General features: G+C 39.4%; 1 protein-coding gene across 4 annotated transcripts in view; it reads right to left on the reverse strand.

Moving 5' to 3' along the window:
- The window catches only part of cdk14 (cyclin-dependent kinase 14), a 257,244-nt gene that overhangs the window by 92,216 nt on the left and 139,512 nt on the right, over positions 1–25,516 (reverse strand). For all 4 annotated transcript variants that reach the window (XM_037980343.1, XM_037980346.1, XM_037980345.1 and 1 more), the window contains 2 exons: positions 21,902–22,022; positions 13,666–13,759 (listed from right to left, as the gene is read on the reverse strand). In XM_037980343.1, the coding sequence (XP_037836271.1) occupies positions 13,666–13,759; positions 21,902–22,022 (215 nt within the window). The remainder of the gene's footprint in view (positions 1–13,665; positions 13,760–21,901; positions 22,023–25,516) is intronic.

The following is a 25,516-nucleotide window of genomic DNA, read 5'->3' on the forward strand; positions in this document are numbered from 1 at the left end:
TTTTTTGTCTTTCTCTTTTCTTTCCCATATGATCACTCAATAATCTTTCTCTGAGAAGTAATGTTATATTTTGGATTTGACATTGTTATAAGGCAATGGACTACATGTAAATTTTATTTCAAATGTGGAAATTAGTCTGGTGATGCCTAATGTTATGTAAATGATACTTGCTCGAGAAATAATAAAGATATAATTAAAAAAAAAAAAAGACTGCACCTTATAATCCGGTGTGCCTTATGATGCAGAAAATACAGTTTATGGTATATCTATAACTTAGTCACAGCAGCCACCCTGGTATTTTATATGTTGCCCAGGAATATTGTTTGTTTTATGTTTACATTTGATGATGACCCCACTAAAACATAAAAAAATTCAGTCAGAACACGGATGGTCTTTCCAGGCTTTTGGTGAGGTCTTCAGGGTTGAATTAAGAGCATGATAGGTTGTGAAGCATTCTGAACACACAAAAAATCTCTGCACTGAGGTCATGGTGGTTTATTCACGATGGCAGTGTACTGAGATCATTTCTGCACAAAATTTCTAGATTATTATTTAAGGGTGCCCCTGATTAATAATGTGAATGCTAATTCACCATTCACATTATTGTTTCTCTGTTTTTTCTTCTGTACATTGTTTGCAATCTAACTACTTTTCAGTATTTTGTGCTATTTTATCCAAAATATTCAGCTTATTCAGAATATGGGTTAAATGATTTTTGTATTTTGTAACTTTTATACTTATCAAAATATTTAACTTCTTAAATCAGTGAGACAACTTCAGTTCTTTATAAAACATTGTTCTCTTTGGAATCTGTTTTGGCATAATTGCTCTATTATTATGATGCGTTTAGGTTTTAGTTCAACTTTTGCTACTTTGACCTTTTAGTTAGCCTTTTGTTACATTTAGCTCTTAGCTGGCCTTTTGCTACTTTTGATTATTTTGGTAATCATGTGCTTTTAGATGTCCCATGAACCAAACTCAAAAGCAAAGGTGTTCACACCTGATCTAGTAAAATCACTTGCCACAGTTTCATGCCAGAGTTTTTGACTAAGATCATTGTAGTCTGAAAAATGAGGTTGTAACAGTTGTAGCTGGTTTGCGCAACTCTTGAAAATAACCTTCAGTGCAATATCATCCAAAATGTCAAGATGTCACGCTTGTTAATAATCCTCAGCTACTATCACATTAAATTTTATCTCAATATCTGTAAAACTGACTGCATTACAGCCATTTTTGTGTTGGCTAATGTGCATTAGCTGTGGTGGCCATCTTTAATTGGACTGATTCCAAAAGTCAGTTGTAGATGTACATCCAATGATTACTTTCTAAAGAATTAGTAGAATATTTGTTATGGTATATGTGTTGGGGATGATGCTACAGCTACAACCACACCAAATTGTAGGCTATATCTGTAAAATTAGATGAGTTATACTTTTCTTTTAAAAGTTAGTTGGCTGGGGCAGCCATCTTGAATCAGGTTGACCACAAAAGTTAATTAGTTGTAGATGTACAGCCCATGATTCTTTTCTGAAAATTTCATTAGAATTTTTCCAGTGGTTCACAAGATATTTTGGTAACAGACAGACATACAAACACACAGAGACTCAAGCAAAAACATAATCATCTGCTTTCAGCTTTCATGGCGGCTGATAATAATGTTTGCAAATGGCATAAATTAGCTTGAGTATGAGCTGGTATTTAATATCTCTATTATATTTATTTCATGGGCAGGACAAGGTGTCAGTGTAATTTAGAGGCAGTGCTCATAAACAGACCTCAGAAAAATAATCAAACAGTCTGAAACACAACATGTAAACAACTGCAGTAGAGCCTCACTCTGATTAACAATCATAATTAGATTATTATGATCCACTAAAATTAGTCAGTGTCTCTCTGTAGGTCCTGTATTTTCCACACATCAGAACTCACAGCTTACACGTTCCAAAAAAAAACCAAACTGCTGTTTCCCACAAACTAACAACACCAGGCAGCTTGTTGTATTTTCAATATAAACACAAAGACACACACACACACACCTCAGGCTATTTCCTGCAGATAGACCTGTCCATATTTATATACATCTTCCAGTGGATGTAATCTTTTGGGTGCTGACAGCAAGTTAACCAGCTCGAATCAGCTCGGCCTCATGCACCTACAGTTTAATTCACACAGACATGACGGTGTGTGTGTGTGTGTGTGTGTGTGTGTGTGTGTGTGTGTGTTAGAGAGCGAGAGGTGTGGTGAGGCACATCTAAAGACGTCTGCATGAAGTGTTTGACCGCAGCTGTTTCATTACTTAAGGTAGTAGCATTGTCATAACACACACACACACACACACACACAGACAATATGAATAAATAAAGTGTTCCTATATGTCATGCTTGATATGAGGTGCATGTGCACTCTTGTGGTGATAAGCTGAGAAAATGGTCCAAACCTAGTGGGTCAAGGTGAATGAAACTATGGAGGGGGCTCAATAAAGGAGAGGACCGTATATATATATATATATATATATATATATATATATATATATATATATATATATATATATATATATATATATATATATAAGTACAAAAAACAGAAGAAAGTTTATTCATGCAGTTGCCACAAAAAGTTCTGATAAATGTTTTTTTTGTTTTGCTTATGCAGTAAATTCAAATTATTTCTCTTCATCAACAAAACATTTAAGAAATGTTGATCAAGTTAACAGACGGAAAAAAACTTCTACTAGCGAAAACGTCAAACTTGGTGTATTAACCTGAAGTGAAATAATTTTTTCAGAACAGTAATTAACACTTATGAATGAGACAGAAAAAGAAAATCACACCTGCATGCTCAGAACAGGATGGAAATCAACCACATGACACGTGCAATATTAAAATCAACCACACTAGGCCTCGGGTCATAACAGCTCTGAATGGTGCTACAACCTGTTTATACCTGCAGATATTTTCCTGGTGAATCTTTGATAATGGCAGTAATTAACAACTCACACATTACTCATCAGGATCAGACTGTTGTAGCTTAAGTTTCAACAGGAATTAAACAGTTTCAGTTTCCGCAGCCATTCTACAGCCACACTTATCAACTTTTGACAAATGATCCTGATTCTTTTTTTAAACCTGATTACTTCAATTTCTTCATTTGGATGACACCATAAAAAAGACCAATTTAAAGACTACTGCACAGGATGAAGAAGTTAAATACTTGTATTCCTGCTGAAGCAGCCACTGTTGGGGCAAATTATCCATCAATGGTAACGAAGCAGTCGTTGAAGACAAAGGACAAGGAGGCTACTCATTAGATCTGGACACTAAATCATAGTTTTTAAATCATCTTCTGCTGACATTACATGGAGAAGACGATGAATAGTATCTCCAGGCTGATGACCTCATGGATTTCACACTCCCTCAGCTGGACAGTAACATGGCAATGCTGATGAGTAGCATATTAAAGCTTGTGACCCACTGAGTTACTCACTGAACTGGAGATTATTATGAGCAAATTTACAAGTACTAAACTGACAACCAAATAAATCATTTAGAACTTTAAGTACTTCCATTTACAAGCTAACAGTACTCGTTTCTATTTTTCTGCTCCTCTTCTAATTAGATGCAGATTGTACAGAACTACTGCCATTTACTGTAGACTTGGCTGTTACTGCAGTCCCATTGGTGACTGGAACATATAACTAAATGATAAAGGTCATATACTATAGATACTAACACAATCTGGTTTAATAAGCAAATTAAAAAGTATGGCAGTTGTGTTAGTATGGTGTTTGCATGTTTAGTGTATAAGCTTAAAGTAGAAAAGGAACGGTCTAGCCACAATGTTGGATGACAGCCTCCAGTGGATGAACATGTAAAATAGAGAGCATAAAGAATGATTAGTGATTATTCAACCATAATGGTCAACTTTCATGCATTTTTTGCCTGCTCAAACAGGGCTGACAGAAAAAAAAGTCACACTTAAGTAGTGACTAACCAAGGTGAACAAACTCATGAGTTGCCCCAGCTGAGAAGGTAAATCTTGGTTGGGCACACCTATCAACTATGAGCCTCAATTCTTTAAGAATTTTGCTTAAATAATTTTTTTGGAGGTATGCTCACTTGTGCATTTTTTTTTTTTAATGAAATGACAACTTTGGTATGAATTCCTATGAAATATAAAACAGTTGATTTGTTCAATGCATTATGTGATACAGATTTTTTTTTACATCACCAAATCCACACCAAGTGTTTTTTTTTTCCCTCAGTGTATTTATCTTATTGTGAAAAAAATTAAAAGGTCCCTTGATCTGTAGTTTACCTGTTTACATAAGATTTATTTTGGCTGAAACCGTCCTTCGCTACAATGCTGGTTTCTGACACCCAACCAGAGATGGAATATTTGTAAGATTAAAAACTGTTGTAAGAAATTATGTTTTTGCTTGTGAACAGGTTCTGACTGAAAACCAGATAATTTACTATGCCAGGACTTTACCCTGTGACTGCATTAATATAGCTTTCAAAATACCACATCTGTTCATGTTCAAAAGAAAAATAATTTCTTCTTGAATCCAAAAAATAAAAAACTGAAAATCATTTGTACAATCTACTGTCCATGTCCTTTTTTTAAAGGTGTTATAAAGTTAATATCCCCTCCCTGGGCTGCCACTATACCATGGTGGAGGGGTTTGAGTTTCCCAATGATCCTAGAAGCTATGCTGTAAGGGGTTTCATGCCCCTAGTAGGGTCACCCAAGGCAGACAGGTCCTAGGTAAGGGGCCAGACAAAGTGCAGCCCAAAGACCCCTTATGATGAGCAACAGAATTGGACACAGTGTTCCCTTGCCCGGATGCGGGTCACCGGAGCCCCACTCTGGAACCAGGCCTGGAGGTGGGGCACGTTGGCGAGTGCCTGGTGGCCTGGCTTTCACCCAAGGAGTCCGGCCGGGCACAGCCCGAAGAGGTAACATGGGTCCCCTTTCCCATGGGCTCACCACCTATTTCTTCCAACAACGGTCTACTCAGCTTCCCGCAGTTGCCGTTGGCGTAAGAGACCACCGGCCATGGCAGCCACCACGCCTCCATCAATCGCAGCAGCCTCCAAGCCTCCACCGGCCGTGGCAGCCTCCAAGCCTCCACCGGTCGCAGCTTCCTCCATGCCTCTCCCGGCACCGGCCGCCTCCACGTCTCTCCCGGCACCGGCCACCTCCACGCCTCTCCCGGCACCGGCTGTCCACACGGCTCCACATTCTCCAGTTCCCGCTTCTCCATCATCTCCTGTATCAAGTTCAGTCCTGGATCCCACTATTCTCTCCACCCACATATCCGCCTCTGAGTTTTCCCCTGCCAAATTTTTGGACATCTTTTCTCAGATTCAAAGACTGTTTCTCCACTGTTCTCCACATTAAATAATAACTCTGATCCCAATCACACAATATACTTACCTGTAATGTCATTGAAAATATCCTTCAGTCTCGCCCCAGTCTCCTCTGCCTGCCAGTATTCATGGGGTTCCATAATGACATTTCTCAATTAAAGGAACAATTAATTAGTGCGTCCATGTACCACCAGCCATGTAACGCCCTGGCCGTCTGCCCGAACTTTTGCCCTCGTCACCTTAGTTTTTTCATGTATCTGTGTTTTCCCCTGGTCTTTTGCTGGGTCCGTATTTTGTTTATTGTTCTGGTTGTTTTTGTCCTCCGTCCCGTGTTTTGGTTTTTCCCCCACCACCCTCTCATGCTAGGTTTTTTATGTTGGTTTTTGGGATGTCGGGAGCCATCCCTTGAGAGGGGGGTCCTGTCAGGATTTTGGGTGTTGTTTTTGATTTCTTTTGTATTTTAGACCCTTGTTTCATGTTTTGTCTTTGTATGTTCTGTTTCTTGTGTTCTGGTCATCATTCTCTTCTCTCCAGATTCTCATTTGTTTATATGACACGCCCATCTCCTCCTGCCTGCAATGATTATCACTCACCTGTGCCCACTTCACTTGATTTCCCTGTGTGCTTAAAACCCGGTCACTCTCTCCACTTCTCCACTGGATCATTTCTTTGTTTATGGACTGTTCCGTTCTGATCATGGTGTCCCTAGTTATGTCTTGGTTGTCCTCTTCCTGTCTTAGTTCTTGCATTTAGTTTTTGTTTTGTGTTGCTGCCTCGTCAGCTCTTTGTTTTTGTTTATCCTTTATTTTAATAAATTAGTTTCTTTTATATCATGAGTCTGCGCTCTGGGTTTGCCTCCTTCTCCACCCAACATGTCACAATGATCGACTTTGTTGTTGTTTCATCTGATCTGCGGCCGCATGTCTTGGACACTTGAGTAAAGACAGGGGCGGAGCTGTCAACTGACCACTACCTGGTGGTGAGTTGGCTCCGTTGGCAGGGGAGGATGCTGGTCAGACCTGGCAGGCCCAAACGTATTGTGAGGGTCTGTTGGGAACATCTGGCGGAGTCTACTGTTAGGCAGAGCTTTAACTCCCACCTCCAGGAGAACTTTGAACATGTTCTGGGGGAGGTGGGGGACATTCAGTCTTATGGGGCCATGTTCCGTGCCTCTATTGTTGAGGCGGCTTATCAGAGCTGTGGCTGCAAGGTAGTTGGTGCCTGTCGCAGCGGCAACCTTTGAACCCGCTGGTGGACACTGGCGGTGAGGGATGCCGTCAGGCTAAAGAAGGAGTCCTATCGAGCCTTCTTGCCCTGTGGGACTCCAGAAGCAGCTGACGGGTACCGGCAGTCCAAGCGGCATGCGGCTCGGGTGGTCGCTGAGGCAAAAACTCGGGCATGGGAGGAGTTTGGTGAGGCCATGGAGAAAGACTTCCGCATGGCTTCAAGGCGATTCTGGTCCACCATACGGCGTCTCAGGAGGGGAAAGCAGTGCAGCACCAACACTGTTTATAGATGGGGTGGTGTGCTTCTGACCTCGACTCGGGACGTTGTGGGTCAGTAGGCGGAATACTTCGAAGACCTCCTCAATCCCACCAGCACGTCTTCCATTGAGGAGGCGAAGCCTGGGGACTTTTGGTCGGGCTCTCCAATCTTCGGTGCTAAGGTCACCGAGGTGGTTAAAAAGCTTCTTGGTGGCAAGGCTCCGAGGGTGGATGAAATTAACCTGGAGTTCCTTAAGGCTCTGGATGTTGTAGGGTTGTGTTGGCTAACGCAATTCTGCAATATTGCATGGACATCGGGGGCAGTTCCCCTGTATTGGCAGACTGGGGTGGTGGTCCCCTTATTTAAAAGGGGGGACCGGTGTCTGCAGTGAAGTGGGCACTGTACCGGTCTGTCGTGGTGAAGAGAGAGCTGAGTCAAAAGGCAAAGTTCTCTATTTACCGGTCGATCTACGTTCCTACCCTCATCTATGGTCACAAGCTTTGGGTAGTGACCGAAAGAACAAGATCGTGAATACAAGTGGCTGAAATGAGTTTTCTCTGCAGGGTCTCTATCTCCCTCAGAGATAGGGTGAGAAGCTCGGTCATCCGGGAGGGACTTGGAGTAGAGCCGCTGTTTCTCCATGTCGAGAGGAGCCAGTTGAGGTGGCTCGGGCATCTGGTGAGGATGCCTCCTGGACGCCTCACTGGTAAAGTGTTCTGGGCACGTCCCACCAATAGGAGGCCCAGAGGAAGACCCAGGACACGCTGGAGGGACTATGATTCTCGGCTGGCCTGGGAACACCTTGGGATTTCCCCGGAGGAGCTGGCCCGAGTGGCTGGGGAGAGGGAAGTCTGGGTCTCCCTGCTTAGGCTGCTACCCCTGCGACCCAACCCCGAATAAGCGGAAGAAGATGGATGGATGGATAATGTTAATATATTCTTTTGTGTTTTGAAAGGCATCAATTGCTCAAAAAAGCCAATAAATAATAATAATAAAAAAACTATAAAATGAAACTTACAAAAGTTTAAAAAAAAAATGATGCAAAAAAAAAAAGAAAAAGAAAAAAAACACTAAAACTGATAACTATTTTTTAATTTATTTATAACTGTTGCATCCTATAGGTTTACAAATCAAGTGTGGCCCTCAGAGGACTTTCTAAAGTTTAAATAACACCGGAGAAAAGGTTCCCCACCCCTGTGTGTCAACGTAATACAAATCGGCATAAATACAAGCGCCTTCTCTGTTAATGTGCTGTGTTGGCCTTCCAGCATGGCAGAGACACATCAAGTGTACATACTTATAATGTCAGTTGGAGTGGTCCTGTGTCCTGTCTTCAGTAACTAAAACATCTAATTTCACTAATATCTTTCTCAAAACAGTTATGCAGTATGGAAGCAACGTTGAGTCACTCTTTAAGAGGCGAATGGTCATCCCATCCATTTTCTTTACCCACTTCTCCTATTAGTCTGGACATAAAATATGTATTGAATATTGCCTATTTGAAATTTTACAACGTGCTGGTTCCACAGGGCTTCCCATCCCTACTTCCCATACAGCAAGGCTTATCTTTACATATATCAACCAATATGGCTCTGTCACTACTTTTGTTGGCAGCTCAGAGGCATAACAGTGGTGGGTTGACTTTAGCCCTCTCATGCCACCTTGGTCCTTCCATAAATCACACTAAGATGACCAGAGGGCATCTTAGTTCAGGCTTAATGTGTTTTGTGAAAAGGGTCTTAGGCCACTCTGTGACATTCAAACTTATCTGGATGTTGTGTTCAATGTGCCAACTCAACTTCTGTCAGATTTCCTCTCACACTGTGATGGAAGCTGACCTTTCTTTTTCTCTCATCAAGCAGCATGGCCTTTAAGTTGCCTCTGACTGTGCATAATTCATTGATGGTGCCCCTCACAAGATTGTCTGACCTGTTGGACAGCCTAGCTACAGCATGGAGATGGGAGGATGATAGAAATGTCAACATTAGGACAACTCTGACAGCTAAGCTAGTTATGCCAAGACACAGACTTCCTTATTTTCATATTCATCTGACTTTTACAGGCTGAATATACACAAACAGAAAACGATGAATGTGATTTGAATTGGAAATAGAACAACACTGTCACACCAGTGGAATGTATTAGTGTTGTGTGCATGTGAAAGAAATAACAAAAGAAAACTGCTTCTACATCAACAAAACTTATTCTGATGTTACAATTGAGATAAAACTAGTTTTATTAATATTTGTGACAGCCCTGCAGAAGTGGTTTTTTTTGTTTGTTTATTTGTTTTGTGTGTGAAGCAAATTTTTGTACCTATACCCATTGGGTTTGGCCAAAAAATTAAAGAGAAGTTACTGTTTCCCTGAACGCAAACTTGTTAAACAGTTAAAACTACCATTTTAAAATACTTTGAGTATTAGCCGTTAATGAGAATGTTATTTAAATGCCAAAAGAATGACAGTTAATAAATTTAATATGTAGCAAAAAAACAAACAAAAAACTGACAGCTGAAAGAATTAACTTTCAAAAATTTTAGCCAAACATAGGCACCCTCACTAAATTCTCAGGGATGTCTCTGTCCTTCCTTACAGCAATATTAGCCAGCACTGAATGGTCTGTTGCTGACAAGAAGGACATGTTTTTGATGATTTGCTAATCATTGGTTGTTGACAAAGGCAAAAGGGCAATTTATTTATCTTTTTTTGCTCTTTTGCTTTGTGTGTGTGTGTTTGTCTGTCTCTAAGCAAAATATCTCATAGACCACTGAGATATTGATAATGAAACCCTCAAAAACTAATAATTGAATCTATGTCTACAACTCAAGCATTTGGAGTTATTCCAATTCAAGACGGCCACCTTAGCTTATTGACCCTATGTAAAACAGAAGAAAGGCTTTAACTCAGTCAATGTTGCATATATTCAGCTGAACTTTCATTTGGTAGTAGCTTTATTGTAAGAACATCTAAAGCTGCACTGAAGACCACTGAAGAGGAAACAGTTCTGTTGGAGCCTAAATACCAATTGAATCTAATCTTTACAACCTGTCATGTGTCTGGGTTTTGTTCTGTTTGATTTAGGGTTTTCTTGTATTTGCTGTTTTTTGTCCTTGTCTTGATATTGTTTTGTCTTCTTTATGCCTTGGTTCTGTGTTGTCATCATTCACCTGTCCTCCGCTCAGCAGTTTTCTGGTTTCTTGTCACACCCATCTCCAGCTGTCTTCACTCCTAATCACACACCTGTTCCCACTTCTCCTCATCACCCTCTGCTTTAAAACTTGGTCTTCCTCTCCACCTCCCTGCTGATTCATTGTTGTTTGTTCATGTTGGATTCTTGTCTGGTCTCTGGTCCCTCTCTGTTTTTGCCTCGCCTTGTCCCGCCTTTGTTAAATGCCTGGATTTTTGTTAGAGTTAGTTTTGCTGCCACGTCAGCTTTTTGTTTTCTAGTTTTGTTATTTTAATAAATCAGTTTTTGTTTTGAAAAGATGAGTCTGCATCTTGGGTTCGCCTTGCTCTCTCCTCGTTCTGACATGACCAGGATCTCTTTTAATCTTTGCTCAGTCAAAGGCATTGTCTCAGTCTCCATCACCTGACAACTAACCTTGTTACTCATCACATTAGTCCATTACCATAGATAGAGCATTATTTCTAGCCTTTTTGTTGTTTACTAGCTCCATCTCCCATTACTCAAAACTTTTTAATTAAGTAGCTTTCCTAAAGGAAAAGTATTTTGGTATTTCCAAGCTATGTAAAGTTCTTATGATTCAGTCAACAACAGATGTTTTCAGTCATATTTTCTGATAGTTAACCCTCCAGGAGCCCTCATAAGAGAGAGAGGTAGAGAAGTCCTTGTAACTTTGGGTTAATTTGACCTGAAGGCCACAGGAGAGTTAAGTAATGTTCCATGCCCCTGAAAATAGTTTCAGCAACTGTGGATCAAACAGTCAATCTGTCACCCCAGCAAAAAACAACCAAATGTTACAGTGCCTTTTGCAGGTTGTGGATCCACAGAAGGGTGGTCCTATGTAGCTTGTTTGGAATGTATCCAGTCAGCTCTCAAAGATAAAAGTCTGTCCACCAGGTGCTCACCAACATTCTTCTTCTTCAGGCCTGGCCCCAGGGTAGGACTCTAATCTCTTGCCCCCAAACTTATCATCAGGGTTATTCAGTTGCACTTTGCTTAACCCTACCTCAGAACCTACTTGCCATGCAAGTCCCTACCAGGGGCAAAATACCCCAGACAACCTCACTTTTGACATCCTTAGAAATTCAGACCTCTCCACTATAATAGGCTGGTGATCAACAGAGGGGAGGAAAAGCCTGATCTGAACTAAAACAGTGTTTTTTTGTTCTGTGCTAGTCAAGATTTGTCCATAACAAATACCATGCTGGAGCATGGTGTGTTTATAGGTGCATGTAGCATCAGAACATTCTGGGTTGCAAGCCAATGAATGATTTTAAAATTGTGTCATCAGATCTATGACCACAGGTCTTAGGCATGCCACTGAAGAGAAGACCTGAGGAGTCAACTGATCACCACTTGGTTGTGAGTTGGAGGGGAGAATGCTGGACAGATGCAGTGCACCCAAATGTATAGTAAGAGTGTGCAAGAAAGATCTGCCAGAGACCAAAGTCTGAAGATTTTCAACTGTCACCTACAACAGAGGTTTTCTAGCATTCTAAGATAAGCAGCAGGTATTGAGTCTGACTTGGTCATGCTCTGGGTTATCATTGCTGATGTGGATGCATGAAGTTGCAGGTGGCTTATAATCCTAAAACGAAGTAGTGGACACCTGAGGTGAAGGGGACTGTCAGGCAGAAAAGTAAATCCTACAGAGTTTGTGGGACTTTGGAAGAGGCTAACAAGATTTGGCAAACAAAGGGAACCACAACTACTGCAAATGTCCAAGTCTAACCAGGCTGATGATAAATAATAATTATGAAAAACAGGTTCAAATTTAGCTTTATTTTAAATGTGTGTTCCAATATATTAATTCATCACTGAGGTCAAGACCATGTCATAGAAGGTTAATGCACAGAAGCAGAAAACTTGGGAATGAATCAAAAATGGGAACACAATCTAGACAAAGATAACACTACCTGTTCTGCTGTTAAAGAGTAACCTGGTGGTGAAGTAAGTCATGTTGCCTGTGTGCCACTTACTCTGTTTTTGACTTCTTTTACATTTGTGCAGACATTGTTTTCAAGCACCCAGCTCTCTGATAGACCTTCACAATGGTGCCAGAAATGACTAAAATGAAACCCTGAAAAAAGTGAAAAGCAGTGTGCACCTGAGCCCCGACTCTTTTTTTCCTCCTGTCTTGGTGTGTCTATGTGTCTGAGAGGTGAGCTGGGATGAACTGAAGGCTGCAGCCTCTCACAGAGGCCCCTCTTCCCCCGTCAGGCATGAAAGACAATTAATAGGAGATATTTTTTCTCGCCAGAGACCCTCTACCTGCAGGGCCTCCTCCACCTTTTCTCAGCCCTTCATCCCAAATCCAACCAATCTCAGAATCACATCTTTAGCCTTCAGCCCAGAGGCCAAACAGCAGTGAGCACGCTTTGTCTCCACACTTGACTTTTTCCCCTTGTTGAACCCATTTCATGCTCTCATCTCTGTAATTTTTTACATGAATTATTCAGGCCCTTCCAGCCAGCAGATAGAAATCCATTATGTTTCACTCTGCCTCAATTAAGAGATTGTGGATGAAATTAGAAGGATGGATGACATATCTGAATTTTAAAGGATTTATGAGGGTTCACACTACTATAAAATATTTATACAGTACCAGCCATCTAATACAGAGAAACACCCATACAGTATGTGATTACACATGTTGTCTAATGGCCCCTACATTATTCTTTTCTCAGCACAAAGGTAGCTGAGGGATTGTGCCTTCTGTTAAGTCTTTCTTTCTGCTGATTTATTCAGTCTTGTGTTTATGGTGATGAGTCTGGATTTCATCTTATTGACTGGGATGGCACAGTTCCTGCTAATAGCTGATGCTTTGGGACTCTATTCGACCTCAAACAGTGAAGGCAGTTAAATCAGACACCTGGTCAGTACCACTGCTCAGGCTCACTGAAACATTCAAATCAGAACTGACAAATATAAATGTGCTTGTCTGTGCAGAAAATACACATCATTAGACAATCAGCCATTTCTTCTGGAATGATGCAGAGACAAAACAACAATTTATGTTGTTGCACCATTTATCAGCAAGCAAAAGGACCAATAACATCTGTGGATAAGATTAAAGATTTAGGTCTTTGCCTGGGGTCTACAATCTGTGACTCTGAAGCCACATTTGGCCCTTCAGACCCTCTGCAGTGGCTTGTTTGTAACTTTGACAAAAAATGGCATGAACCAGAGTAATATTTTGATCTCAGTATACAATACAAAAGGTTTTTTTTTATCTAGTTTGATCCATGTGACCCAGTTAAGCGCTTTGAGATACGTCAAGCTGTCAAACTTACTGCTGCAAACAGAACGATCAGTAATGTTGATGACATCAGGAAACATTCAAATACACAAACTCTAAAAAAGCTGTGGGTCTGATTATGCACAAATCACCAACATCCCTGAATTTATCTAGTCCAGCAACTTTATTTTTGATGTGCGCTGAACTACATGTCCTCATCTAATATAAAAACCCTAAACCCCTGCCTAAGTGTGAGTAGTAGTGTTTAAAACCTCTGTCCTGTTTCTTTTTGTCGACAATATCAGACAGACAGGTGATCTGCTAAAAGCTGCTCATTTGGAGAATTTCAACAATGCTGCCAGCAGGACTCAAACAGCATCAGTGACTCACCAGGAATATTCGCTCCAGCTGGTCCTGGATGTCCTTCATGCCAGGAAAGGCAGCCACACCTTGGATCATCTCAATGAAAATGCAGCCCACACCCCTGGAAGAAACAACAACACTTCAGCACAACTCAGTTAAAGGTTTTACACATCCAGCAGTTTGATTAACCAACATCAACCATGACTGGTTTGTTCTTTGTGGATATTTAGTTCAGACTGTATAAAAGTCCGTGACAGGAGGTTTTGATATTTCTTCTGGATGTCTGATTGCAAATGTAGGAGGGGAATCCTGAAATATCAAGTCTAGCGGAGCAGAGGAGGGAGGGCAAATGAGGTTTCTCTCTGTGTGAGCCGTCAGAGCTCGTTTGTCAAAGCGGTATCGTTTTCTGACAGCTTCACTTCCTGCCTCAGTGCACAGCTGCTGTCCGAGTGGAGAGGCAGAGAGATGGAGAGAGAAATATTATCAAGATTTTATCCCTTCAAGCCTTGATGCTCCTGCCATTCAGCGGGGTGAAACAGCTCCATCTCCAAAACACAGCTTGTACCTCAGTGTGCAGAACTCCTGCAGGGTCAGGAGGACCAGCTAAAAGACAAACACTTTCACCTTTGCTTTCATTCATTTGGATGTGTTTTCAGCTTTATTGCTGTTTTGATAAAAAATAATTCCTGCGTTTTGTAAAACCATGTTATCCAATGATATGCTGAGATCACGCCAGTTATTAACAGATTTGACAAACGTAATGCTTTACACAATTAAAGGCCAAACATTCTTTAAAGAAATGGATATCACCTGCCACCTTTCATGCCAGAACTTTACACTGAGATCATCTTAGGATCTTGCATAACTTTAAAAATAAAGTTATGCAAGATCTCACACAATATCGCAAGATTTTGTGTGAGTTATTCAATCACACTAATCAGAGTATGTGTTTTGAATCATTCTCAACTACTACTAGAACACCAAATTATAGAATATTTTTTGTAAAACTGACTGAGTTATAACCATTTTTGTGTTCTCTAAGGTCACTTAGGTGCGGTAGCCATCTTCAATTGGGTTGAGCTCAAAAGTTAACCAGTTGTAGATGTATATCCAATGATTACTTTCTGAAGGTTTCATTAAAATCTGTTCAGTGGTTTATGAGATATTTTGCTAACAGTGAAACATGTTTGATTCCAACAATTAATGTTTACGTTTCAGGCAGATATCTTATACAATATTTAGTGCTTGGAATACTTTCAGCTTCTACCCCACCAAAATTTACACAATATTTGTAAAATTAGTTATAGCCATTTTGCTAAGATTGATTAGCTGTGGGAACCATCTTGCATAGGGTTGACTTCAAAAGTTATTCACATGTAGATGTACATCCAGTGATTAATTTCTGAGGGTTTTAGTAAAATCTGTCCAGTGGTTCATGAGATGTTTTGCTAACAGACAAACAAATACACACAGACATGTGCAAAAATGTGCCTGTGTGTTGCCTTTCACTTTACGGCAGTGGGTGTTAATAAAAACACACAAAATGTATTTTGGGAGAATTTAAAAAAATCAGTGACTGTGTCAGGGACAATTTAAAGTTGTCACTTAACCTAAGGTGCCTGTTTTTGGTCTGTGGGAGGAAACCAGAGTACCCGGAGAAGACCCATGCATGCACAAGGAGAACATGAAGTAAACTACGCTAAATGACATTCAAATTTACATGAGACCCTCTAGAGCACTGCAACTCTCCACAGCCCAACAACTCCCCAAAACCCTTTAATCTCCTCAAACTAGAGTCTTCCTCCATTACTGAGCCACCAGACTCCCTGCATCATATCACCAACACCCTCTGAGATTGCCTGTACACCAGCATCTCCAGTGTCCATGCACTACTCCTGCTCCTGCCTTTGAGGAGGTCCAGAAGGATGCCCCTCTCCTTCCTAAGTCCAACATTCCCTTGAGGGAAGTGGGGTGTACTGTCATGATCCTGCTGTTTGTCTTCGTTTTTGGAAGTTTTGGTTTTGTTGTTGTGGAAATAGTTGTTCAGCAAAACCTTCCCTTGTGCTTTTCCAGGTTGCAGGGGGGTTGGTGCAAATCTTTACTTCCTGGTTTTTGTCCACTTCTATTGGTTTTCAGTTTGTTTGCTGCCTCGCCAGCTTTTTTTTTTGTTAAGGAAGTTTTGTTTTTCACTCAACCCACCACCTTCTTCTTTGCACTTTGGGTTCCAATATACACAAAATGTGTCAAGAACAAAAACTTCAAATTCCCCTAAACTTGTGTTGTACTTACTGAGAATTTCCACATAACCCACTTTCTGGAATACCCTTCAGGACATTTAGCAGTGTTTGAGGTCCTGACAACTTTGCTCTTCTCAGTAAATCACTCAGTCACTGGGACCAACCACACTCCATTAGCTTTACTACATAACCAATTAGGCAAAGTAAACCCAGAGCTGTTTAATGAACCCTGTGGTGCTCAAGAAGCTGCCTGTGAAAAGATTTGTGATGTGACAGGAAGGCAGACAAACGTCTGAGCTGCACAAAAGAACTCTTGTGTGTTAAATCTGCGCACAATCACACAACTGATCCGAGGACTGATTCTGATCGAAACCTGTGAGAAAGTTGCAGAGGAAGTTACAGCTAAAGCATCTCCTCAGCCTTCCCTATCACATCCTTCCAGCCTTTAACCTGTGGTGTGGTGCAATGGATGCCCCCAGCAGGAAGACAAATCTGCTCAACCTTTCTGCTCATGTGAGAGATGCTTCTTCATGGACGAGTGCTTTCTGAAGTGGACAGCGTGTGTCAGAGGGAGAGTGTCAGTGGAATGGAACGACACTCTGAGGATTTGCCCCACCTGGAAATATCCTTGAATCAGACACCCAGCCCCCACCCACACCCTGCCCCCCCAGCTCTGCTCTTTAATAGGGAACAGCAGAATGCAGCTGTGGCTCTGGGGGTTTCACTGCTGACTGCCTGTCAAGTCAGAACAAGGGTCACCACTGGTAAAAACGGCAGGATTCTTTTCAGCTTCAGTCCCACTTTTAGATGTAAACTTTTTGTTGTTGTGCTCAAAAACTTAAAAAAAGAACTTCTGGACCTGAACACTGTGTTGTTGCTGAAGTGTGTCACAGGAATCTTTAGGGGAGCTTTATAGTCCAAACAGTAGTATTTATTGTTTACTGAAAAAAAAATATATATAAAAGAGATTGAGAAACGGAACACCAGCAAACACCTTTTTACCGACTTCATACTTGCTGTTACTGTAACTTGTACAGAGAATGTTTTTAAAAAAAAACTTATATAAAATAAGAACTAAACAGATTTTTGTCTTTGTTAAATCTTAGTGTGCCTTTTTGATATGGTTGACCACACAATGCTTGTAAATGATCTCTGTGACTGAATTGGTAATCAGTGTAGAATTCCTAAATGGTTCATTTCTTGTTTTTCTGATAGATCCATCTCTGATTAAATGGAAAACTTATTTTCCTCCACATTCCCTATAAATCGCGGAGTTCCTAAAAGATCTAGCTTGGATCTGATGAAATTTACATTTAACATGCTCCCTGTAGGTCACATCTTCCACACATTTAATAGTTATGCAAACGATGCATAGATCTATTTGTCTTTGTGTCTTGATGACCCCGGATCTGTTAGATTCATCCTAAACTAGATTAAAGAGGTGAAATGCTGGATGAATTTCAACTGTCTTCAGTTAAATTACAATAGTCTATGTCTGTACACCTAACATTCCACTTAGAGCTGTTATTAAGCTCATGCCAGGACTCTAGGTGTCATTTTTGACTGCCATTTAAAATCTGATTAACAGAATAACTCTGTAGTAAAGAGCAGTTTTTTATTACAACTTTATTTTTATTTTTTAGCTCATATCTATCCTCCCTAATAACAAAACAAAGCATTAATTCCCTCCAAGTTGGATTATTTGGAATTCTAATTATTTTTTGGCACAGTCTCTGCAGTCAGACTCCTAACCTGTACCAGGAAAAAAAACAAAACAAACAGCATCACTCCTGTGTTAGTGTCTCTCCACTGACTTCCAATTAAACATAGGATAGGATTTTCAAGTTTCTTGTTTGTTTGCAAAGTTTTGCATGGTTTGACACTTGAACATTTCTAAAATCATCTGCCCCTATTCTAATTTTAGATTTGTTAGGTTATCTGAACAGCTCATTTTGGATGTTCCACGTTCTAGATTAGCCAGTAAGGAAGACTCTTTTTTTGTTGTAGCAGCCTCAAAGTTGTGAAACAAACTCCCATTCCTGATCAAGTGTGACATCTCTATTGTCTGTTATGTTTATCTCTGTCTCTCAACTCCAAGATGGTCAGATGGTCCCTCATACTGGCTCTGCTCAAGGTTTCTTCCTGCCAAAAGGAAGTTGTTCCTTTCCATTTTGTCCATTTGCTCTAAATAGGGGATTGTGCTGAAGTTAAGTCTGTACGGTAATATTGTTAGATTGAACTGTTTATATCTTTTTGGATTCATGATTTATGATTTGAACTTGGTATTTCTTTGCATCCCTGAGATGACTTTTGCTGTGATGTGGTGCTATGTAAATAAATTGAACTGAAGCTTGAGACACATTTATTTTCATTGGCTTTTAACTGTGTTTAAATGTTCATACATTTTAAAACTCTGACAGTTATTTATTTTAGTAACTTTTTTCCTTGGTTTCATATTTTATGTTGTGTATTTCTTTTCCTGTTTTTATTGATTTAATGTCTTCGGTCTTTGTTATATGGTCTTATTGAATGGCTCTTTTGTCAGCTTTGGCTGTTTAAAACATGCTTTATGACTAAAGTTAATTGGATTTGTATTAAAAACATTGTAACCCTAAAAGTTCTAAAAACCTTTAGACAAAACAGTATTTCAAAACTAAAAGCAGTTTATTTAAATAATCCTGCTGTTCTGAAATCAGATCTATAATTTCCTCAGAGACCGTTATGTGGTCAGATAACAGCTGAGACCCTCAAATGTCTGGTTGGCTTGTGTCTGTCATTAATGTGCAAACGGTCTCTTCTCAGCAAGTCCTTTGCTAATCTTCAGCTGGCTCGCATGTCTGTAGTGCTCTCCCTCTGTTTAAGTGTCTGATTATTTGCTCCATGTCCTCATGTGTCACACACTTCCTTTAGAAGACACAGTCGTAATCTGATGCAATAAACAATCTGAAAATAGTAGGAAGCTACACAGAATCAGAAAAGGCTGAATTGTTGCTTGTTCTTCAGTGTCCATTTAGGGATAGAGTTTTTACTGTCATAGTGTTTCATTATAAACAGAAATAAAACACCTGTCATGAAATCATTAGGGGGGTATATCTAGCCCCTATAAGCCAATCAGAGCTCATGGATCTAAATAAAACTTAAAGACTGATTAGATCCATTGATACATGTCTGAATATATGACAAAAAAAATATAGTACTTTTCCATTGTAAATAAAAGCAAGTTGTTCTTTCAGATGTGTCACACCTTAAAGAACAATATGTTTTTGATACTTCATAGCACAGAAAATGAAACGTATTGTAAAGGTACTGTTATCAACCACCGCCAAAGGCAAATGGGGAGCAATACTGTTTTTGCTTGTGTGTCTGTGATGACATTTGCTCAATTTCTTCTACCAGTTTGCCATTGCTGACATGTTTCTGCTCCACCAGAGCACACATCCCACATTAACCCAATTTAAAATAGCTACCACAGCAAAGCAATCTTAGCAAACACACAAACGGCTGTAAGTGGGTCAATTTTACAGATACTTAGCTGAAATTAGGTGTGTAGTAGTTGAGACAGATCTCTAACTTATAGTCTAAGTGCTAGCTAATTGCGCAAGATTTGTTTCAAATGTTGCTATATTGAAATCAACTCTGTCTTTTTGTTAGCAATCTCATGATCTTATGATATCTCATGAACCTTTGAAGATAATTAAATGAAATGTTTAGAAAGTAATAATTGGGTTGACATGTACAACTAAGTAACTTTTGGGCTTAACTCACTTCCAGATGGCTGCTACAGCAACCTAACCTTAGAAAACTCCAAATTGTGAAAATCAAAATCGTAAATCAGCTAATTCTAAAGATATTGATCTGGATTTTGTTGTGGTAATAGCTGAACAACAACCCCAAAACATATTCTGAGCACAACATTTCCACCTAAAACTAACTGTTGGACTCAACTCAGTTTGTTAGCAAAAAATCTCACAAACCAATGGCTTGGATTTCCAAGAAACTCTCAGAAAGTAAATACTGGTTGTAAGTCTACAACTGATTACCTTTAGGAATCAACCTACTTCAAGTTGGCTGCAACAACTACCTGACCTAAGCCTACACAACGATTTGCTATACCTCAGTGAATGTTACAGATATTGAACTTACGTGCTAACAGATCACACAAGGTATTGCATGAGATTTTGCATAATGCTTTTTTCAAGATTTGAAAAGACATAAAAATGGCCATTTTAAGCTTCAGGTAAAGACAGGTACAGGAAGTTGATTACAAAGGATAAATAGATCTCTTGTATTAAATTAAGGGGGTGTCTGGGACTGCCTAATTTGTAAATTTATTATTGGGCAGTTAACATACACAAAATAAAATCATTTTTTTTACCTGATATAGAATGATGCTAATTGCAATCACAATCATGTTATTTTTCATTTTTAAAAGCTTTAACATGCCAACCATATAAATTTAAATGAAATAATTATTCCAATAATCTATTAGTCACATCCACCTTAAGAATATGGCAGCAAATCAAACAGCATTTGGTTGAAATACATTACCAGCTCTCACACAATAATTCAGTTAAACCTGATTAAATGGATTTGCAATTTATTGCATGGAAAAGACAAAATAATAGTACATTTGAAGATTTTTCTACTGATGGAACTTTGTCTAGCTTTTCTCAGTTGTGTTCAGTTTTTAAATTATAATAATCTGAACTTTTTAGGTAATTTCAACTTTGTGAAATTCATAAATCTATTACAACCTCATTTCCTAATGTCCCTTCCCCTTCAAGGATTGATCTTTTTTTTTATACCAAATTTTGACAAAGCAATTAGATCATTTTTATATAACCCCTAGTTCCAAATGAGCTTTCAGCTTTGGTGAAGATCATAACTGAATGGAAAATTGAACTGGGCAGTGTTTTTTTTTTTCTAAAGATTTATGGTTTTAAATGATGCAATAAGTTAAGCTATGTTCCTCCAGTTTAAAATTTTAATTAATACATTTTAAGTCAGTAAATAGAGAACATCATAGTAAATCTAGACTTGTTAAAATATAACCAGATACATAACATTTGTAACAGTCTCCTTGTCATCTTCCTCATATGTTTTGGTCATGTTTGAGACTGAAGGAATATTTGAAATTATCTTAAAATAACGTCAGATATAGTGGGACAAAAAAAAATTTTTTTTAAGATTTTTATTTTTAGCACAGTCAAGAATGACAAAAATATCTCAACTAAAATGTTAAATATATATATTTGTTAATAGCATATTGGAAAATACTTAGTCATGAAAAAAATGTTTCAATTCAGGGCTCTACTAATACACTTTATAGTCACTGTAACTATAACTGCTGTATAGTTATAGTTACTTTATGGTTGATTTCTTATGTGAAGAATATAAACTCCCTATCTATAAATTAATTGTTTTTGCTAAAGCAGTCTTAAATTGTGTGCTTTATTTATTTATTTACAAGTGTATTCTGTTTCTTCTACCAATGGTGACAAAGTATGTAAAAATTGCTGTTGTGAGACCTAAACATCCATCCATCCATCGGTTGTGGGGAGCTGGCGCCTATCTCCAGCAGTCATTGTGGGAGATGTGGGATGTCCACCCTGGACAGGTCACAAGTCCGCAACAGGACATCGTAGCGACAAACAAGAGAGACAACCACTGATGCTCTCACTCACATCTTAGTGCCAATTTAGAGTTATCAATTAACCTAACCTGCATGTTTTTGATCAGTGAGAGGAAAGCGGAGTATCTGGAGAAAACCAATGTGTGCATGAGAAGAATATGCAAACTCCACATAGAAAGGCCCGAGACAGGAGGCAATCCTGCCACCTTCTTGCCATGAGGTAACAGCTCTCACCAACTGTCTGCTGTGCGACCCTTCTTTAAGACAAGCTACAGAGAAATATTTTTTTATTGGGTAGTGTTCTCCTTCCAAGTAGTCCTTCCTAATTTAAAGGTACCAACAAAATAAATCAAGACAAAATTCAACTCAAAGGTCAGGGGCTAAGAGTACCCACCACATGTCCAGGCAGGTGGAGTAGTCAGTGGATCCAAGCAGGACATCAGGAGGCCGGTACCACAGGGTCACCACCTCGTTGGAGTATGTATGGCTGGGGACCGATTTGGCTCTGGCCAGGCCTGAGAGAGAGGAGAATCAGAAACATGACAAGTGAGAATCAGAAAGAATTTGAATGTCCTTTTAAAATAACAATGAACTGCAAAAGAGAATCAGCACCACTGCAGCTGCCAACATCTGGTTATAGAAACAATAATGTCCATCTGTCTGACTATTCCCTTTTTGCACTCACTTAATTCTTAAGCTATGTACCCTTCACACAAGATGTTGACTTTACTTCTCTCTCCAGCAGAACATGGCTTGATTGGATCATTTTCATGATGCTGCTGTAATCTTAGTATCAATCAAATGTGTTTTTCCTGCTATTTTCCCACTTTATTCACTTGCTTTGGTATAACTTTCTCAGAACATGTAAGGATGCAGCTATGCAGCAGAGCAGTGGTTCTCAAACTTTTTTAGCAAGTTCCACTATAGAAAATACTAAACTCCCCAACTATGACCTATAGCCACAGACAATACAAGCTCAAAAGTTTATCGTCATATCAGATACAAGCAAACTGGCCAAACCCTTAATCCTAATCTTGGTTCAAGGGTTTGGTCTTGGTTGTTTTTTGCCCCACAAAGTAAGATATCTTTAATCATATTTCCTCAGTGTTTTGCGTGTTTTGTTACTTATAGACCCTACAGAGACTTTAGTTAACCATTGTCCACTCCTGTTTCCAAAGTGGTTCTCCAAATGCTCTTGAGTGCACTTTTCTTTTAAGTCATTTTCATTTGGAGCAAAGACATTAATTTACTTGAACCACTCTTTTTTGTACATCACAGTTTAACTTAAGATAATTAATTATCTTGTTGTTTAACTTCTAAAAGTTTATACCAAATGTTTGAGTACCACTAAAAGGAATCGTGAGTACAACCAGTGGTACTTGTACTACAGTTTGAGAACCATGGCACTAGAAGATCACTCCAGAATGTTACAGCATTGGGTATCATGTCTGTGATAGGCTATATCTTTTACCTAACCAAAATCACAGTTGTAACCTAGGCATAAGGCCAGCTTGACCGGTCCTGCTACAAAGTTTTGATGGGCAAGTCACATCAGTGCATGCAGGCCCAACCTCATGGATACTCTCCCCCATGCTTCACCTAGGAACCCAATACTCTGCCATCATGATAAATCACCACAATCTTGCCACAGAAATTTTGTTCAAGCTCAAAACCATCATGAACTGATCACACTCCACCACACACCGTGGGAAGCCCACTGCATTCTTCATACACACCTGAAGACCTCGCCAATACACTGTAAAAACTGTTCACATTCTGGCTGATTTTGTCATCCGTCAACTGCACAAACATGCAATATAACAATATAAAATTAGACTAAATCTCCAGGTGATGAACAAGTGATTGTAGTACCATTTAACTGTAAATAATACAGTGAGGAAATGCAGACGTTTACAGGACAGAACAGTTAAAACAATGGCAATTTGCCAGAAGATGTTGTGTACAGCGAGAGCAGCAGAACACAGAAAATTGAAGTTACAACAGCAGACACATGAAGCAGTTAGATGCACAAAATTCTGATGCTTTTATTGTTATAACATTATGATCTGTCCACTCTGCAGCATGAAAGTAGTGAACAGATTCTAATTAATCCCAAAAGGATTGAGAACTGTCAGAAACAACAAACAAACACCATGTCATCGTTGCCACTTTTTCAACAGACAATTTTTAATAAGAACTAACAAAAGTATAAGTTTATGAATTTTTAGTATACAAGGAAAGCTAAAAATATGAGTTCCAAACAAGAAACATTATTTTGCACAATTTTCTTGCATAGTGATTTCATTTTGAATGTCAAACAAGAAGTGTGATTATTAAGAAATATTGTGAAATGAAATTTCTGTTTGGGCAAACGTGAAAAATTTTGTTTATGATAAGAAAGTCAGCTGAAAAAACTGCATTTACTTCCCAAGTATTCTGTAACATCGGACCAACCAATCAGACCTGACTGAGGCCTGTAGAGTCTGAGATGAAGCTCTTGGGTTTTATGTCATTTCTCTGAGTATTGTACGGTCTGACTCGGGGTGAATTTGTTGGGCTGTCCACTCCTGAGCTGATTGGCAGCTGTCTGAAATGATTTCCATTTGTGAATAAACTTTTTCTCTGTAAAATGATGGATTCCATATAGTTTGGGAATAACCTTTAACCCCTATCAGATTGATGACCAGTAGCAGTCGTGTCTAAGGTCATTGCTAATGTCTTTCCATCTTGGCATTGTGTTAACACACACCTGTATGCTCCACATCAGCAAACTGACAAAACTCCTGCTTTTATAGAGGTAGTCACACTGATGATGATCTGTTAATCAATACATTCAATCAGCAGCTCTTGACTGATACTGGACTTCTTGAATCCTGTGGAAGCAGTGAGGCTAAGCTTCACTTTTTACATGCTTCTTTTACATTTTAGCTTTTTTTTTTAAATTATCATTAACATTAGATGATTTTTCATCTAAAATGTCTCTTATATTGAAACCTAGAAAATACCCATTTTATTCTATCCAGACACATAAAATCCTAAAGTATCAGATAAATAATTCCTTTTTTACCTAAATATTTCTTACTGAAAATCTTCATTTGAGACTAAATCATTGTCTGTTGAAGATCTTGCTATTTGAATCACTGCTGTCATAATTTCTTACAAGGTCATACTGAAAAACTTTTTTAGGAGGCATGTCTTTAGTCTGGTACATTCAACTACAGCAAACCTGAGATAGCTTTTCAAACAGAAATGATGATGGAAGACCTCTGAGGTTTCTGTAAGAAACTGTGTGACATGAATATCAGTCAGATGAACACAAAGGACACCAAATCTCTTGTTTCCATCAAGCAAATGTTCAGTTTAAGGGCATCTTCAGGTTACTCAAAGTACTTGTAAAATTTATCAACCTAGTGACACAAACCCAGCTAATGGTAGAGCAGACTAGCAGTAAGCTTTAATGAGGCTGGTGGCATTACCTCTTTGTCTTTTCCCAAGTGGTTGGAGGGCTTAATTAAAGCATTTAGCTTGGTTAAAAAAGGACTTCCTGCCCTACAGCGAATCCCCTGTGTGAGGGAGGAAAAAGGGCAGAAGGGGGAAGATAAATAATGGGAGGGAGGAGGTATTTAACATTTCCGTGTGTCAGAACACCCACAAGAGACAGGAGTTTCAGCTCGTATTCATTACAGCCGAGTACTGTAATTTCCACACACTGATCTAACATAGAACAGAGGGCATCAAGCTGCTCACACTGAGAGGCTATCATCTCCTCTGCAGAACTGTGTGTGTGTTCAGAAGGCGTGGCTGTTGGGGTGTGAACGGAGACAGCATTATGAGGGAGGATGTGCTGGTAGGAGGTTGGCATGTTTGTAACTTGGACAGGTGTGGCGTAGCAGAGAAACAAAGGAAGCATGACTGGAAAGTCTGGATGAAGGAACACAAAACTACTCAGCTTGCTACAGTTCCCAGCATGCCTGTCAACACGTCCTGTGGGAGCTGAATGGGTGACACA

The sequence above is a fragment of the Kryptolebias marmoratus genome, linkage group LG16, assembly GCF_001649575.2.
Source record: "Kryptolebias marmoratus isolate JLee-2015 linkage group LG16, ASM164957v2, whole genome shotgun sequence".
Lineage (NCBI taxonomy): Eukaryota > Metazoa > Chordata > Actinopteri > Cyprinodontiformes > Rivulidae > Kryptolebias > Kryptolebias marmoratus.